The sequence below is a fragment of the Scomber scombrus genome, chromosome 4 (genome assembly GCF_963691925.1).
Source record: "Scomber scombrus chromosome 4, fScoSco1.1, whole genome shotgun sequence".
NCBI classification, from domain to species: domain Eukaryota; kingdom Metazoa; phylum Chordata; class Actinopteri; order Scombriformes; family Scombridae; genus Scomber; species Scomber scombrus.
This window is the reverse complement of record NC_084973.1, coordinates 15274790-15293870: the sequence shown is the minus strand read 5'-3', so window position 1 is coordinate 15293870 and position 19081 is coordinate 15274790. Positions and strand designations below refer to the sequence as shown.

The 19081-nt window shown below is 40.7% G+C and overlaps 1 protein-coding gene across 2 annotated transcripts; it reads right to left on the bottom strand.

Annotated features, from left to right (window-relative positions):
• Positions 1-4926: 4926 nt before the first annotated feature.
• On the bottom strand, positions 4927-18492 carry plekha2 (pleckstrin homology domain containing A2). 2 transcript variants are annotated; one of them, XM_062417712.1, is made up of 12 exons: positions 18278-18492; positions 14639-14799; positions 14454-14510; positions 13913-13961; positions 13687-13784; positions 12007-12138; positions 11696-11785; positions 11537-11605; positions 11375-11445; positions 9462-9525; positions 6688-6765; positions 4927-6540 (listed from the first exon to the last, which is right to left on the bottom strand). In XM_062417712.1, exons 2-12 carry the CDS (start codon positions 14777-14779, stop codon positions 6085-6087), a joined length of 1305 nt encoding a protein of 434 aa, XP_062273696.1. In that variant the 5' UTR covers positions 14780-14799; positions 18278-18492; the 3' UTR covers positions 4927-6084. The 2 variants fall into 2 exon arrangements, with proteins under 2 accessions (XP_062273696.1, XP_062273697.1); XM_062417713.1 differs by lacking the exon at positions 18278-18492 and adding an exon at positions 17982-18106.
• Positions 18493-19081: the final 589 nt, after the last annotated feature.

The following is a 19081-nucleotide window of genomic DNA, read 5'->3' as shown; positions in this document are numbered from 1 at the left end:
CATATTAATTATTTATATTTGTGTACAGATGGGTTTTGAGTCAGTCCAGAGTTGAGTGATTTGAGTTTCCCGTTAAACGAAATCAAACAGACTCTTCACTTCGAAATACTTACATGAATATCAGCTATTTATTATGTGAAAAAAGACTTCTTTGTGAACGTAATTATAAAAAAGCTGCCTAAAGAAAAATCCCGACCAGCAAGTTTGATTGCCTTTTACTGCTCAAAAGTATTTTTTAAATTTATTTTTAAACTCCAAAATGTTCTTTAAAAGTAATTATTAATATATTAGATGATTCATCTCTCCCGGGCAGAGCAAATGTATTTCCACTCGTTAGAGCATTCAGAAGAAAATAAAACAGAGTTGCATGTATAAGGATTTATGTAAAAACAAAATTATTATTATTAAAATATAAGTGACCATGCTGCCTTTTCTCATCACTCTTCTGTTCATTTGGCCTTTATTAAGCAGCTGTGGACGCTGCAGTCCGTTCATTTACATTATTATAAAACAAAGTTACAGAGACGTTTTTGTTGTGTGTTCCTGAGAAATATGTCCACACAATTTCAAAAACAATTCAATTTAGAGAAGGTCTATACACTACCTTCATTGCAGTTTATTATATGACGAAAGTAAACAATCAGTGTAATTAGTTTTCGACCTCTTTGTTGCAAAAAGTTTAAATCTGGGAATCAAAAACGAAAAATAATAGATTTTTATCGACACGTCCCTCCTTTTTTATTTGATGTTATACTTTCTCACTTTCCCATTTCATAATTTGTGCAGAAGACACCTTTACAAAGATGGTCTATTTTCGTCCTTTTTGCTCAATAACAACAAAATACACTAAAATATGTAAAATAAATAAATAAAAATAAAAGTTCAGTATAGAGGGAAAAACATCTAGATCATAGTTTTAATAATTAAGGAAACATTTATTGAAATTAAAATATATATTAAAACGTTTTAAAGTCTTAATTGTACTATAAATAAATGTTTTAATATTAATGTTTCATTACATATTTAATTTCTCAACTCAACTTTATTAATATAACTCCTTTCATACAATGATGCAGCCCACAGTGTTTCACATAGCAAGATTAAACTCACACAGACACACACAAACAATACATGTAATAAAATAAATAAATAAATAAAAAGGCAAAAAATTCACCAATTCAAAGGTCCAACAAACATAAATTTTCAAAAATAGAATAAAAGTAAATCAATCAGCAGGTGTAAAATGATCTAAAAATGGTAATTTAAACTAAAGAACTAAAGCTATAACATTACTCCAAATTCAAATTTCTTTGAATATATTTGAAAAATAGCTTCTCCAAACAAACCCCCCCCCCCCCCCCCCAAAAAAAAAAAAATCATCTTTCTAACTCCACACTTTGACTTTCTGATGTTTGGCATGAAGCCTAATGCACTTTCAAGCTGCAAAGTGATCATGATGCAATCACCTAAATCTTCAGATATTGACTGTCATTTTCAGACTGAATGCTGCTTTTCCTGGACTGAAACCCTTCTCATGCTCGGACCCGCAGCTGTCCGGCCTGTGAGGCAGAAGAAAAGTGAGAGGCGAAGCTTTCAATAATACCTGAAATGAGGAGGTACTGGTGGCGGCTGGACTGCTCATTATTGTCCCATCCTGGCTTCAGCTGACTGGATCCTCTGTTCTCTGTCTGGAGGAAGTGGTGAAGGGGTCCCAGACCTCCTGCACTCAGCAGGTCTGTCTCACACACCTTCAGCTCGGCCAGAGCGGCGTGTGTGTGCGTATGTGTGTGTGTGTGGCGTTAGAGGGCAAGGTCAACCCATTTCTCTGCAAACAATCACATCACACAGGGCAAAATACATTCCAACCCCCCCCCCCCCCCCCCCCCCCCCCCTCCACCTCCAGTTTGTAAGGTGGTCTGATGTGGGAACAGCAGAGGGTGGGGGTTTGGCAGCAGTCCAGACGGGGCCTCCGAGTCCAGATGAAGTAAAACCTGCTCCACATTAATGTGACTTCATATTACACATGTTTCACGTACACATGACTCTGCTCTCCACAGGCTTAGTTAAATGTTAGGCTCCTCTTTAAAGACTGTGTAGAAAATCTCACTTGTTGCAAAACTTTCACTTAGTGGTTTAGTGGCACATGAAGAAGTTCATATGTGACATATTAGAGGTGAGAGACCTCTAAAAACCTCAAACCTCTAAAAAAAGAAAAGATCCATATCATTTTGAAATTCAAATGAGATATCAGCTTAAATGATGAGTTTCATGTATGTTATTCCACCGATCAAATGTTTACAGTCACAGCATCTCCAGAAATGGTTCTCATGCAAAAGTGACTCAGTCACAGCTCAGATCACAGTTCTTAAAGAATAAGTTCACATTTTTCAAAGTCTGTCCTTAAAAGAATCAGGTGTGTTAAAGAGTTTTTTAAAAAAAAGTTTACTAGAAGCCACATGAAGCTTCAGCTGGCCAAATTAGTCAAATCAAGCACTGTACGTCCAGACTGTGGAAGATGGCCGAAGCCTCATTACCTTCAGGTAAACTTTTTAAATTCAGATTTGGTCCAAATGAGGACAGTGGATTTAAAAGCTCTGTTCGACCCAAAAGCAAAAACCATTTCATCTGTCTCAAATATCAGAATTTTATTCTCCTTATTGTCCCATTATGAAGAGAAATGTTTAAGCATTTTTCATTAATCCTCTGGAAAGAAGCAGCCGATCATCATAATACATCAAACATCCTCTCAAGCTAATGAGGCTGTTAATGAACCTAATCTGTTTTATAATTAGCAAATGATTCATTCAATGCAAGAATACACAATTTTACAAAACGTCTCATTAATATGAAAGGTCAAATTCACTTACATTGTAGGTACATTTGAAGGGATCTTTAATGGTCAGTATGAACAGGATGAACCATTACAGCGAGCACCTGGCTGTTGTTTTAACACAGACTTGAAAAATTGTGAAGATAAAAATTAGAGTCATTAGAGGAAAACTAAATTCCTTTTCACATAATGTCTTTAGCTGTATTATCTATTTCTTGTGCTGGCATTAGATTTTACAACAAAATTGCATAATTGTGCCACAACTGACAATCAAATTTTAAGGTTACTGAATATGTGACATAACTGGAAGTCATATAATTAGTAGGCTTTAAAACATATAACCTCAATAACTAAACCTCTTGTTTTTTCACTCACTAAGTGCACATGTCTGTAATTTTTGGCCTAATGTATGCAAAGGCTTTTACCCGTAAATGTTTTTAATGTTTGGAACTTTACTTATAAATTGACATACAGTAGATGTAGATACACAATACTGCAAAAATGTGAAGCACAAATAACGGAAAATATTTTTGTTATTGTTTAGCAGCTTTCAATATTGTAATGCTCTGATATTGAAGTTGGATGTAAATGGTTTTATTTGGTTTTAAAGTGAGTGTCTGTAAGAGGAAGACTACTTAATGAGCTCAATGCACCTTCAGCTGCAGGCATGTTTCTCATATTAAGTTGCTACATGGTGTGGTGAATAAAGTGTGGTGTCTTGTAGCTCCCTCTAGTGGGTTTCTTCTGCAAACAGCTTCTGCAAACAGGGAAATAACAGATGAACAGAGCAAAGAAATCAATGTGACAAACTCCAAATGAAACAGACAAAACACACTCTACGTCACTCTCTTCATCATACACACATAACATTGCTTACTAATCTAGTGTACAAGGAATAAAGCATCTGGCTGCAGAGCTCCAGAGCGTAAATCATCAGAGTGTAATGACATCGGAACATGCAGAGAGAGAGAGAGAGAGAGAGAGAGAGAGAGAGAGAGAGAGAGAGAGAGAGAGAGAGAGAGAGAGAGAGAGAGAGAGAGAGAGAGAAGAGAGAGAGAGAGAGAGAGAGAGAGAGCAGTCTGGTGCAGTGGGTGCAGAGTCATTCATGTGGGAACATTAACATTTAGGGGAGCAGTGTGTCTGTCTGCCCTCAGAGATGCCTGTCACTCACAGGCGTCAAACTGAGTGCGACGTGACCTTTATGTTATGTTTGTGCAGACACACACAGACAAGAAATTAACCTCGAAGGCTTATTGTGTTTTTCCTTATTTTATTTATTTTTTATGGCTTTATTGTTTTTCAGCCACAAAAGTTACAAAAAGAGAGAAAGTGTAACAAAGCTTTGCAAATTAGTGGGGGGTTTTTTATCTGTAGAAAAGTATGACATGTGGGGTTTGTTTCATAGGGATGTTGTTCCTCACAAGTTCATCTCCTGTTCGGTTCATTGTGTGTTCTCTTCTTAATTTAACATACCCACATTTTCATGACTGCTGCTCTCTTCATACAAACTGATCCAGCCCCATGTTTCTGCTTGGATTTCTCTCAGTACCTAGAGGAGCTCTGTCGTTAACAGACTGAAAACTAATTTCAACACAGCTGACATTTCACAGGCACTCAGGGCCTTTTTACATACCGACACAATTTAAACTGTTCTGTGGAGACATTTTACTCTCGCCGGACCTGCAGCCACACAGCTGCACACAGCGAAGTGGACAGAGGTCAGGACAGAGTCTGAGGCGTTTTACCTAATGGACCTTTTACACTGGATGTGTGAAACACTTCACTTATCACAACCTCTGGGCACAAGATGGGCATGTATGTGCATGCTTGTGTTTGGTGACAGTGTTAAAGGGCAAATCCGTTGACCTTCTGCATGCCTCACAGTTGGTCATTTTTGCCCTTTAGAGTGAAAACATAAAAACTTTTAAGTCTATAAAACTTTCACACTATAAGTCTGAAAGCCAACAATTCTATCAAAACGTAATTTATAAAACTTGTAAAATCGGGATGCACCCACAAGCCACTAGATGGCAGAAGAGTAATGACTAAAACAAGCTGTGAACTTTTGAGTTTACCCAAAATAATCCAAACAAGGCAAATAAAAAGCATCATTTAATGTACAAGGAAGAAAATTGACAGTATGCGCTGGCAGATGATTGCACACCACTTCAGAAAACGGAAACCGGAATGGAACATGGTACCACATCAATGAAGTCTTGAGGTGAACCTGAGAAGGGACTACTGGTGTAACAACACAAGCTATCTGAGGCATCTCAGAGGAAGCTGCTCTGAAAGCTGTGAAGCATGTAAAAAAACAAAAAACAAGTAAAAATGAGAAAAAGTGCAGAATTAAAAATAATTACCAGAAGTAGTGGCACATTTCCCCCACATAATGCTGCAACAAGAAAAATCACATTTACAAACCTGTCAACCAGCTGATCAGCTGTACTTTGATGTTTGCAGTACATTCTACTACAAGTACCATGAACACACCACTGTATTATTATGGTACCCTGTTACAAGCTAAGAGAGCAGTCAACATTTTTACTGATGATTGATCTTTAAGCCACTAACTATCCAACACATAAAAGCTGCTGCTGACTCTATCTTCTCTGTCTGTACCGACTACTCACTACAGTGAGTGTGTGTACCTTTTTTTAATAAGACCTACACAATACTTTCCTCCTGATTACAATGCGGTAGTGAAATGCTTGTTAAACGTTAATGAAGTTCAGTTGATGTCACACTTTCACATTATGTGTGCCTTAGGAAGAGAGGGTAAAACACTGCTGGCCTCAAAAGAAGCTAAACATTTTTTCATGAGCTTAAGACGTAAAATAAACATTATATACTTGTCTGTGAATACTTCTAGCAGGGTTTTTTTGATTACATTAGGGAGTTAAGTGCGACAGACTGAAAGCATGTGCCATAATTTGCAAATCTGCAACAATTAACGACAAGATTATTCAAGTTTTCAGAGGAAGTTGCACAAAAAAAAAACACTCCATCATCCTTTTTCACAGTTCTGTGAACAACCAACACTGCACTTCTTGGTCCCCTTCCAGCTATCAGATTCTTCGTTTGCAATGCAGCTACATGAGCAGCAGGGGGCCCCAAATGCCAGATCCTTGCATTGAGGCAGATGGTCACAGTGTCACTTCATTAGCAGGGAATACTATCATTACCAGTCACATTCATTTTAAAGCAGGTACCAACTTTTGTCCACACAGGAGTCTGGACTGACTTCATTAAACCTAGACATCTGTGGTGCGGATGCTGTCGTCATCCAGGCTGAAGGGGAAGCTACAGCCTGTGTGAGGCTGAGGCTGCGAGCGGTGCCGCCGACGCCCACTCGCCACATCTCCTGATGCCGTGAGGATGCCCAGTCCACTGGTTGAGGCTGTAGGAGGCCCACTGGGGCAAGGGGTCGGGGTGGAGAGGGAGTTGGAGGAGGAGGAAGTGGAGGAAGAGGTGGAAGAGGAGGAGAGAGAAGGCAAGGTGGGAACAGAGTTGAAAACGCTGTTGTCTTCATCCTCTACATCCATGATGGAGGGCTCACCGGGGGGCACAGGCGTCCACGGCTGCCAGCCCGGTGCCACAGAACAGGATTTGATCAGTGGAGGACGCCGGTCTTCGCCTTGTGGACCACGTGACGCAGAAGAGGCATTGTGACTTCGATAGAGAGAAGACGCTCGTTTAAATGAGAAACCCTGCAACGGCAGAGATAAGAATGGCATCAGTATGGATCATAATCATAACAGTTTTAACCTCTCATTCAACAACACAATAGCCAGCAGGGCCCAAGATAATGTAGAAGTCTCTGTTGTTGGTGTCAAGGCGAGAGACGACAGAGTTACCTTAGGAGGACCTCTGAAATCCTGAATTTTCGTCTCAATGTCCCTGATCCAGCCATGCATCTCCTCTGGAGAGTCTGTCTGCAGAGAAAAGTTGACAAAAGATAAAGACTTGCAGAGCAGCATGACTGCAGCCATTTGCACAGCAATTATTAAGCTACTGTACTGATTTTTCCTGTTGTGTTCTATCACATTTTCATCTCCTAATTCTGTGTTTTTCTTAGTGTCAACTGGGGCTGGGTGACATGGACAAAATCAAATATCACAATATTACCTAAAAATCTATACTGCGGAAATATTGTAGGGATAAATATTGGTGCTTCATAAGATAAGATAGATGAGATACTTTATTGGTGTACAGCTTTTGTTTACTACTGCATACTGCCATGCACTTTATCCTTGCTGTCTTCTGATATTCACTCTTTTTACCATTGATGGCTACTATGAGTACTTTCTTATTTTAGCTTATTATTATCATGTACTCTTTCTTTTTTCCTTTGCTGGGACACCATATATTCCTCCTTCAATCAATAAAGTGTTATCTTTCACTAAATGGTTTTGATAAATAATCATGAGTAATGTGGATATAATGACTATCTGGGTAAAAGTAAATAGAACAGCTAGAACAGTCTGGTAAGTTAAGAAAATTACACTTTACTGTAATGCAGCCTTTAAAACAAGGAAAGACAACACGTATGCCATATCACAATATTACTATATCCTAAATCTAAGACGATATCTAGTCTCATATCATGATATAAATATAATATCAATATATTGCCCAGCCCTAGTATCAATATATCTGAATAAATGAAAAGACAGAAATCAACAGTTAATTGATCCTGCTAACAAGTATTGTCTGTGTAACCTGTGTAGTTTACTCCTCTGAGCCACAGAGCTCCAGTGTTGTTCAAAAACCATTAAAAACAATGTTAAAACCAATGATCCACACCGCTGAACTGTGAACATGTTGTTTCATTACAATGAACATATGCACTTGAGTTTATTCTGAATCAGTCCTACACGCATCATCCCGCTGCCGGAGATATTTGGTAGCAAACAAATCCGCAGCTGAAAATAGTCCCCAACAAATCTACTGTTTCCTCCTGTTTGAGTAACATTTGCCAAAGATACAGTGCCCAGCTGTTTTAGGAAATTACTGAGCTTTATTAAAGCATATATTCATGGTGTACGTCTTCAGCAGGAACCACTGGGCTCGAAATGCTACAGACAGGCAGGGGAAGTCAGGAAGTTTGTTTATATTGTAACGCTGGGTATATAATAATCACTCACTTCAAGGCAGAGGACTTAGTGTGGGTCTATGCACCAAAGCGGACCAAGGGGAAGTCACCTAAACTGCAGAGTAATTGGGTTGGGCCTTGCCGGGTGTTGGAACGAGTGGGGGAGGTAGTTTATAGGGTGAGACTGACAGGACGGGGCCGAGTGGTGGTGATACACCGCGACCGCCTGGCACCATACCGAGGATTGAACCAACCAAACCACAGACAGGATCCCCGGTCTCCTATGGTTGTGCATACACATCAGGCAGAGGGGGCTCCATCCCCACAGCACCTTTCAAGGGGTCCACTGCGTTTGGCGGCCCAACAGCAGATGGACGTTCAGGTCACACCGCTTGGAGCAGTTATCCCCACACAGGATTTTGGGGAGGGCGGGGTGAGGAGGACCCCTCGGCCCAAAAGACAGCGTAGAGTTCCCCAGCGTTATTTGGACTGAAAGTTGACTCCTCGGGACGAGGAGATTTAGAAAGGGGGGGGGGGGGGGGCAGTGTAACGCTGGGTATATAGTAATGGTTATTATGTGTGTTGAGTACAATATTTCTATTGAGGGAGGTGTCCACCGTAGGGGTATTTGTTGATAACTTGTGGGGAGGGGGTAAGGGATGTTACGACAGTTCACGTCAGACAGGGTTGGAAGGGAAGCGGGAACGGGATATAGAGGGAATGAGCAGAAGTTCAGGAGGAGACAGGCTGTTTTGTTGTTTTCCGGTGACACCTCAACCTCGGGTTAGCTGTTGCTACGGCCAAGTAATAAATCTGGGCTCTGTTGAGCTGGCAACTGCAACTCTGCCTCTTCGTCGTCCTTCCTCTACCCACCTAGCTACCCCGCAACGTTACAATATTATGATTGAAATCAATATCAGCAGATATATCGTTATTTATTTTTTAAACTCTCCAACATTGGTATCAATTGAGGTTCTAATTTTGATTTGTACTTGAAATATTACTTTAAGTTTATTGTTATTTTGGTGTCCTCACTTCCACCATGACAAGGATCTCTGTTGTGTTCTTGTGTTTTTTTCGGTTTACTAAATATTTGTCATGCTTCCTTTTTTTTTTGCAAAGACAGAAATAAAAGTGCTCGTGCTTGTTGTCTCTGTTTCTCTCCCTCAGCACTTCCCACATCTGATCAGACCCCTGCCGTCTCCGTCAGCTGTCCTCCCATGGGGGAGGAACAGGATGTTATTGTTGTTATGGTAACAGATGGCTGTGCCCGTTTCACAAAAACAAACTTTTCATGCTCCTAAAAAAAGAGTCAGTGCCACACTTCAGCAGCAGAGCATTTAAAGAAAACAAAACATCAGGACAGAAACACCTGGGAATATATTCATTAAACAAAATAACTTTCGTTCTTCATCGTTCTCACTCACGTGTTCATGCTGCAAAACATCAGTGAAGGTTTTAAGAAGTGTGAAGAAAACGTGAAATGTGTGAAAAAGCTTGTGACTGGGTGGTGTGAGAGGAGAAAATAGATTTTACCTGAATGTAGAAGGTTCGGGAGCTGGTGATGATCTCAAATAGGTTGTCTCTCAACAGGAGATCTCTGATGGACACACAATGTAGAATATTATCCTGCTGCAACATGCAGCGACTAAAGCGCTATTAAAGATGTTAAAAAACTATCCATCTGTATATTTCTATATGTTTCTGTGTTCATTTGTTTTCTATTGTTATTAATACTCTTAGTGTCTGTACAAGTTAAGCAGTTCACTAAATAAAAAACAACAAAAATATTTTAACAATGTACCAAATGAATCTGATAATAAGGCATGATTTGTATTTGAAAAATATTTTTTACTTCATATTGTGTATTCTTTTTCTGATCTGACTGTGAGATTGTTTCATTTTCTATATCTTTGGAAAATGTTTTTTCTGGTTTGTGCTGGTTTCGTTATTTATGTGGTTTGGCTTCGGGCTTCCTCTAGATTGGCCACTAATGTTGATTGCGCTGATTTGTAGCATCAGTCCCAGTTGACATAAATGTCAGTTGGTTGACTTTTACTCTGAGAAAGGCAGTGTGCCGAATTCTTAATATTCATCTGTTAAATAAATTCAGTTACTAGTGTATGTCTTTTTCACTTTTTTTCTGTTTGCAAGCCAGCATCTTACTAGAATAAATGTGTTTTCATTCTATTTTTTATTGTATTTGAACTCCGCCATGAAAGAAAACCCAAAATTGAAGTCTAAATTGATTATGCATAAAATCTGTGTTACTGATACTGTAATGGTCTGGGAGGAAATTAATCATAGAAATAGGACAGGAGTGAGGTTTTAACAGTGGGAAAATAAAAGATTGATTGCATTGAGTCATGCAGGACGAGACTTGACGGATGTTCAACAGGTGTTATTTTTACCTTATGGGACAGGGACATGACATTAAACTGGAAGTTATGTGTATAACCAGATGAATGCAAAATTGTGTCTATAATAATAAATGAGAAAGCTTTTGACATAAACAGACCCTTATAGCTCATTGGGCCATGTTACATGTTTTTAAAGGCATGCAATAGGAGGTGGTCGGATGAAAATAAAGTCTTTGTCTATTGTCTATAGAAAACAAATTATCCATTTTTCATGCAATTTTAAGACAGTCCCAAACATCAGCTCATCAATTGCCAGTCTAAATGTGAAGTCGCATAAGTTGTGAGTCACCAATATCTAATGGCTTGTCTCATGAGGTAACTACAAATACCACCTCGTAGTTATGTATGTCTCTGCCAACCAATCAAGTTAAAGTTTACATCCATGTCTGTCCAGACTTGTAACATTTGTAGTGAAAATTTTTTTTTGGCGAAATGGAAGTTATCATTGTATTGACATGTATGGTTCCAGTGAATCATTTCCGGTGAAAATCATGTTGTCTTCACTTAGAGACTGTGAAACTTTGTCATAATTAGTGTCTGAATTCTTGAGATATGGCCAAAAACATGTCTTGTTTTGTTTTAACCTTTGACTTTTCACCTCCAAAATCTAATCAGTTCTTCCTTGAGTCCAAGTGGACGTTTGTGCCAAATTTGAAGAAATGGGACGATACAGATGGGCAGACAACCCGAAAACATAATGCCTACGGACACAGCTGTCGCCAGTGCCAGAGGCATGAAAATAACACCTGTGGAACATCCGTCATGTCTTATTCTGCACTGAAAAACAAATGTGGTGAAAACTGATGAAAAGATCTCTAGGATAAACCACACCAAACGTCTGAATACCAAACTCTGGTACCAAACACCTCTGTGTTTTTAGCTTTTTTTTTTTACAATGCTAAAATATGGATAGTGTTCGTATCTGTAGAGCTGTATCTGGTCATACCTAAATAATGTTCATATTCATTTCAAAAGGAAAAGGAAACAAAATGGTGGGAGGGTTTCACTCAGTGATTCACATCAACTCACCCTGACTTGACGAGACATTCATGGACCTTCTGAATGTCCCTCAGTGGAATAGCTCGGAGAGGATCCTTATCCTGGTGCACAAATAAGCACAGTTCAGACACAAGCAGACAAAGAGCTCAGTCACCCAAAAGCATCGACAAGAGACAGAGTCTTGCTCCTCACCATCTCAGACTTGTAGTAACTGACTGCGTTGTCATCCAGGGTGAAAAACCGCCTCTTCCAGCTCTTCCTCTGAAACAAACACCATATTACAGTTTCCTTGAGAAGCTTTTTGATTCCCACATGGAGTTATTGATATAGAAGTAGCTGCTGAGTACTTACTACATTTCCCTGTTTGACACAGTAGCCACACCTCAGCATGCCTGGCCTATTACCCTTCTTCTCTCTCCCCTCCGTTTCCTCGCCTTCAATCTGAAATATTTCATCATAACCATCTTTGTTATCATAACAACCACTATCAAAGTATTTCAGTGTCTTTAGAGACTGTGGGCAGACTGTACTCTTTGTACTCTTTACTTCTTTGTACATTTGCTTGTACTCATGTTTCTGAAAAGAAATGTCACAAACAGATGGCATCATCCGTGTTACCAATGTTAACATTACCATGTGGTTTTTGGCTACCTGTGCTTTACCTGAATGGGAGTGTGGACCACCACGCCGCCAATTATCTCCGTCTTGTAGGCCTGCTGCCTCTTCCCTCCCTGAGTGTCACTGATTACAGCGGTCACATCGGACCTTGGTGGCGCAGCGCCAGGTTTAGGAACCTGTCAGCACAGCAACAGGTGGGATGACATTAACAACACCGACAAACACACTCAATGGGTAAAGTTTGTTACTAACTGTCAGCTCTGAACTCCCACTGAGAGTCACCCATGCAGGAACAAAACAACGGTGAGATGTTCTGGATAAAACCATCCAGTATTCAAGGCACTTGACCCAAAGCAGTGAACATGAGGTTATGGTGTAGTCTATTAAGAGTAAATAATCGTTTTAAATTAGTCATAATAGCCCCAGTTTTAATGATTTACTATCAGATGTTCTATTTAATGTGTTGTAAATGTTTGATTTTGATGTAATATAATGCTGTTGGATGTAAATGGTGACAATGTAACTGTATTAATTACTAATACAATTATATAGACCTCGGGAAGAGTAGTTGTTGCCAAGGTAACCATGGTTAAAAATACGTAGGTCCTCTCAAGTGCCTGCTGGTCCTACATCTGTCTGCCTACTAAATGAATGTACATTACATTCGTTTGACAAACTTTTTAGTCCAGAATCATTTACAGTAAGTGGAAACAAGAGAAACATGTCATCGGAAATTAAGATATACACATAGTCAATTTTCCTCCACATAAACCTGATTGTGTTGCCAAATTCTTAATACAACAAAAAATGATAAAGAATAGCAACTAGCAAAAGAAAATGTCAATATCTGGAATAAATCAAATACTAAAAATAAATACCAAATAACTGCAACTTCTCGAGCTTGATTATGTCTGGAGACGTTTGCTTCATGTTGAACTGCTCTTGCATGCCCCATATTTTCTGTCTGCATCCTCATTGACACAGGTCCAATAAAGAATATAAATAAATTGCTAAGTGTACAACAAATATATGAACTTTTCAATCTCTATTAAAAAGAAAATCAAATCATAGGAATATAAGATGACTTCTATCTTTTGGAAATAATCACCTTAAATTAATTTGTCAGCGTGTGTCACTTTTATTCCTGCATTTACATTAAGGTCCAATCTGCTTTAAGAAGTATTTTCACACAAGATTTCATTGAGGCCAAGTTAGCTAAGAAAAGGCGGCAGAGAAGAAGCTCTCCCCATTGAAGGGGAAGTGAAAGAGGGTGCGCTGCTTCCTGTGTCAGCCTGCAGGTGAGCGAATAAGAGAAATGCTTTTCTTTGTTATCCACCGTCATGAGACGTATAGATTTCGCCAGACCACGAGGTCCCCTTGGTCATTCCACTAAACTCACACAAATATTATGCAAGTGTGCAACCTGAATGTTCGTGGAATGTATACTCTCATACACTTATGTGTTTTGACACCTCCACCACAATGACCTATTGTCTCTTGTATTCTTGCATATTCACAATTTCCTCATTCACCAACTGTGTTAGAGGGTATTTGCAACCGCGCAGGACAGGGTTTAGTTGCACCACTGCAAACTGCAACTTCCTACGCTCAGGTGGTAAGAGGTCTCTTATCAATGACTGATAGTTTAGCCTTTCCCACCTCACCGCTCAGAGGAGTGTGCTTATGATGCCTTGTAAGCGTGCAGGTATGTGTGTTCCACTCACAGTGATTTTGCTGGCCCTGTTGAGAGCAGAAACCCAGTCTCTCATGTCAGTCACATCGTTGCCTTGGAGGAAGTACCTCCGGGAAACTGCGTTGATGACTGCAAAAATAGAAATCAATTCCATGAACATCCACAATAAATGCTTTTTTATCATATGTGTAAATAAAGTTAAAGTGATTGTGGGCTGCTACATATGAGTGACTCAGTGTTTCCCCCGCAAAACTCACCGAAGCAGAACTCTGTCTTCGGCTTTTGCTTCGCTGTAGCTTCACCCACCTGAGAGGAGAAGAGAAGGGGAGAAGAAAGGAGCAAAGAAGGAAAGAGGGAGAAGAGAAGAGAAGAGAAGAGAAGAGAAGAGAAGAGAAGAGAAGAGAAGAGAAGAGAAGAGAAGAGAAGAGAAGAGAAGAGAAGAGAAGAGAAGAGAAGAGAAGAGAAGAGAAGAGAAGAGAAGAGCATTTTTTATCTTTGATGTCTATTTGACTCAGATTGTCCAGGGAGGAGCTGTCAGCACTAGAGTGCACTGAAGCCAGATGTCATTATATCTGGTTAGCTCTGCGAGCACACTGACATCTGGAAAACTTCACAAAGTCTGCTTCGGCTTAACACTGCATGTGAACATCAGCTATTACTTCAGATAACTGAGATCTAGTGTATCTATACACCATATTTGCCTGATTCTATTTGTGTGCACTCTATGCATTCATTGTGTAAACTAGTGTCACAATTTTTCTAGTGGAGGGAAATGACAGTTGAGAAAGAGCACTTTACCTTAGAGATGTAGGTTAGTCTGAGGCTGCCAACAGAGCCTGCTCCACTGGGCAGGTTCTGCAGGAAAAACACAAACACACAGAGTCGTCATTGGCTCAGAGTCCAAGGTTACATGTCTCCTATTGGTCATTTCACTTCCTCTTGCTGTTTGTACAAGCGTGTCATGGCGTGTATGTGTGGCGCACCTGAGGGTTGTCCATATACCACAGCAGAGCATTTCCCTGCGTGTCAAGGATGAAGTATCGCCTCTGGAAACGGCAGCTGTTCTCCTTCTCCTCGATGTCCAGGAAGCCACACACACGGTTCAGCCGGTCCAAGTACGGCATGCTGCTGCTATCACATATCACTAACACACGGACAGATAGTGAGATGGACAAGAAGCAAAATGTAAAGTGAGCACCCCGAGGGAGAGAAAGGCAGAGACAGGCAGATGTGGAGGATAAACCATCTTTCATTTACTGTTCAAATACACACAAGCACACACACACACACACACACACACACACACACACACACACACACACACACACACACACACACACACACACACACACACACACACACACACACACACACCAAATACAGGAAGAAAGAGACCCGCTTGCACTCAGCAGTTTTTCATGTGACGTGATTGAGGCTGAGCAGCAAACCCTGAAGCCTGAGGCTGAGCTGAGGCCCTCCACCACAGCCAAAAATTACAGACTGCACTCAAGATCTGCACACACGCACATTTCCACTGGCCAGAGAAGAGAGAGGAGAGGGATGGAGGGAGGGAGGAAAGGGAAAAAGAGGAGGGGAAGGGGGCAGTGAGATGGTGAGATGTATTCATTAAGATGATGCCATACATGTGAATCACTGAGCCGCTGACTGGCTGGCTGATTTCTCAACAAAATCGAGACTCATTCAGCAGCGCAGACACTCTGTTCCTTCAGTATCGCTGTAGATTCAATGTGATTTAATAAAAATCACATTCTGCACACAATCAGATGTGTAGGTGAGTGTAAGTGGTTCAAGTGTGATAGCCGCTGCCAAGTTGATCAAATACAGAGGAGGAAGAACTTTCTTTCACCAGTTTATTGGCAGGTATAAGGGTGCGTGGGTGTGTGTGCGTTTTCTACTCTCTTTCCTCTTCAGCCTCTTGAACAGCCGCCCCTACGCTGATTGTGAGAATCTACTTCTTAAAGAAACTCTGTACATCTAGGAGGTGGGGCTGTTTAATGATCAGAGGGACTGTCGGGCTGATGAGACACACCATTTAAGGATCTGCAGGTGGCTCCCATTGGGTCTTCAAAGGAGGTGTATTGGGTTGTGTCTACTGTAGGGGGGCCAGCAGAAGATTGACCACAGAACTTAAACTTGTGGATCTCTGCAGCGTCTGCACCAAGAGGCACTGGATCAAGACGTCAGTCCTTGTGGTAAAGGGGAGTATGTAACAACTCTCTCTGCCTCAAAGGTCCAGGTTATAGGTGAGACTGAGTGGTTCAGGTGTGATATCCATTGCCAGAAGGTAAAACTTTCTCCCTTTTTAATAAGGGTGGGTGCTGTGTCATTTCTTATTCATGCACACAGATAATCGAAAGAGAATTAACGGCTCATCAAACTGGTAAAAGTAACCTGCAACAACTGTTTCCTGCCCTAGTGTTTTTCCTCTTCACCTTCCGGGTTTTTCTTCACTTGCTGGTTTACTGCAGGACTACCCAGTGCTAATTGACTGCAGCCACTCAACGAGCACATGAGGAGGAGGTGATATTTTCATGCACATTACATGATCACATAAATCCACTCCCACTTCAAGAGACTCTTGAACAAGATTTACTAAATAAAAGCAGATGTTTTGTGCATATTTTCCATTTTACAAGTATTATTTTGGTTTTTTTTTCCTACACCTAAATTTCTTGAAAGGACTTATGTGGCCATAAAGGCGATTGATGGCTAACTAGGTCACATCTGTGACTGATTTTTTTATAAGAACAAGCATTATAACGTAAGTGACAGTCATATAAAATATGTAGCCAGGACTTAATGGCTGTCCCCTCTGCCAACACTTTTTACAGGACTGTGCTTCCTTAAATGGAAAATATCAACATTTCCATGAAAACATCCACACACGTCACTCAACAAACCAAAGAGAAACAGAAAATAACAAATACACATGATGCATCTTCTCTGTGCTGTTGGAACCTCCATGAAACTACTTTTAAGATGACGGTAAGGAAAATTTTCATTTTGAAACTGCTTTGAAATAATAGTGGGCTGTGCATCTGATGCATCAGCCGTGCAGCATTTCTCCGTTGGCACTGAAATAGGTCAAAGACACAAACCGTTCAAGAGACTTTAGCAGAACCACTAGGGTGTAATGGAAAAGTGAAAATGAGGCCACAGAGGTCACACGGATACCAGCACTGAGACTGGCACACTCCACGCACACACATTATGTTATCAGAAAACATCTGGTGTAACCGTGACAGGGAGAAATAGCGGTGAGGTTGTGGCATCTTTGATGAAACTTTACCAATAAATAAAACCGAGACACATTTCAATAAGATTTGATATATGGTGTTGTTGAAATGCAGCAGCATGACACATATATAACAACTAATGTAAAAAGAGTTTGTGCGAAGAGGTGAGAACAAAGTGTATAGATCACAGCAGTGATACGAGTGTGTTTTTCACCACATCCAGGGTAGTGAAGTGAAACCCACCTACACTCCTTTACACATCTGCTTTATTTGTGGACAGACTCAACCTCTCCTCAGATTTATAGAAACTTTTGGTTTTGTTAACAATCAGATTCAAGCTGCTGTCAGTTGTAGAGGCATTTAAGCAATTTTCTTATGCACTTTTATGACATTAGGGACTTGGAAGAGACAAATTGGTCGGAACTGAATGCAACTATGTACTGCAGCATCCCTGGAAAATTCCTCTTTCTATCTCCATGCCACCTGTTTCTCACTCATAATTAAGACTCAATGCCAAAACAAAAGTACCTGGGTGTTCCCTCTGGAGCCAAAGAACGCATTACGCAACTATTGTGACAGTTTAAGTTAGAGCTGAATCAATTAATCCATCAACAGAAACTATTATATTAATCGTTGAATCACTAATCATAGCCATTTTCCAAGCGAACATGTCATCTAGTCCTTCAGCTTCTTGAATATGAGGGTTTGCTGCTCTGCTCAGTTTTATGTCATTGCAAATATTTTAGAGTTTTGGACTCTTTTAAAACAAACAAAGCAATTTCACCTTGGGCTCTTGAGAATTGTGATTAGCATTGAAAAAAACTTTGACATTTTACACACCAAAAGGAGAGATAACAGCTGTTTCTGGCAGTTACTTTATTCGTTGCTTTCTAATGATAATTAACCCTTCATGGTATATTTGGGCTGCACAGCAGCAGAAGCAGCTCAGACACGAGCTTCACGCTACTGAATGACACGTTTTGATCTGGCGCGTGTGTGTATAACATGATTATGACCATGCAATGAAAATGTAACCCAAGTTTAAATGCGATCAAGCAGAATTACTCACCAACACCTGACAGACAGACATGTTCAGCTCAGATGACCTGCACTGACTCACCAGATCCAAAGACTCAACAGGCTGCCACACCTACTGTACCGTACCACACACACACACACACACACACACACACACACACACACACACACACACACACACACACACACACACACACACACAGAACATGCACGAATACACACACACACGCACGCACGCACGCACACACACACACACACACACACACACACACACACACACACACACACACACACACACACACTGACAAAGTGCCACTGTCGACTTACCCGTGGTGGAGAGTCAGTGTGCGCCACAGCCAGCGCCCCGCACCGCTACGACGCTGAAAGCAGACCGAATCTGGTAAATACGCGCATGGCAGAAAAACTTTTTAACAACTTTTACAAACCACGTACATGTACGTGCCCCGGCGTGCATCAGACTCCCACACTGTCGCCTATGTGTTTGTGTGATCGGATTACAGATAGAGTCGTCTTTTTTCCGGGTTGGACGTTTCGTTATTAGAATAAACCAGCCCCGGATGTGATCTATGCGTCCTGTCAGCTCTAGCCGGGTCCTCCCTCTCCTCTGTTCAGCTGATGAGGAACTGAGCTCAACAGGCTAAACTGTCTTTTCTTTCACCTCTTAACCTCGGTGTTGTATTGTAGTTACAACAGGACACGTTGCGCAGTTTTGGCCTGTTTTCTGACATTTCTGGGGCCAGTTTGATTGAGGATTTTTCAGGAAGTAAATAAAAAGTGTGCAGTAGTGTCTCTTTGTGCAAACTGTGAACGACATGTTATCTGCAGCTACTTCTCGGTTAATTTGAGAACTGGGTCAAACACAAACACACACACACACACACACACACGCACACACACTTACCAAACTATCGTCACTCTTGGTCATTTCCTGGAGACCTTAACTTTAACCACTGATCCAAAAATCAGCGTTTTACGAATGAGGGGTACGGCTTTTGTCCCCAATTGCACAAGCTGTCCCCAAACATCTGGTCTTAAGGGTTGTGTGTGTCCCCGAAAGTGACTGAAGTGATACCAGACGCAGACACACTCAGCTGATTCAGTTGTTTTATA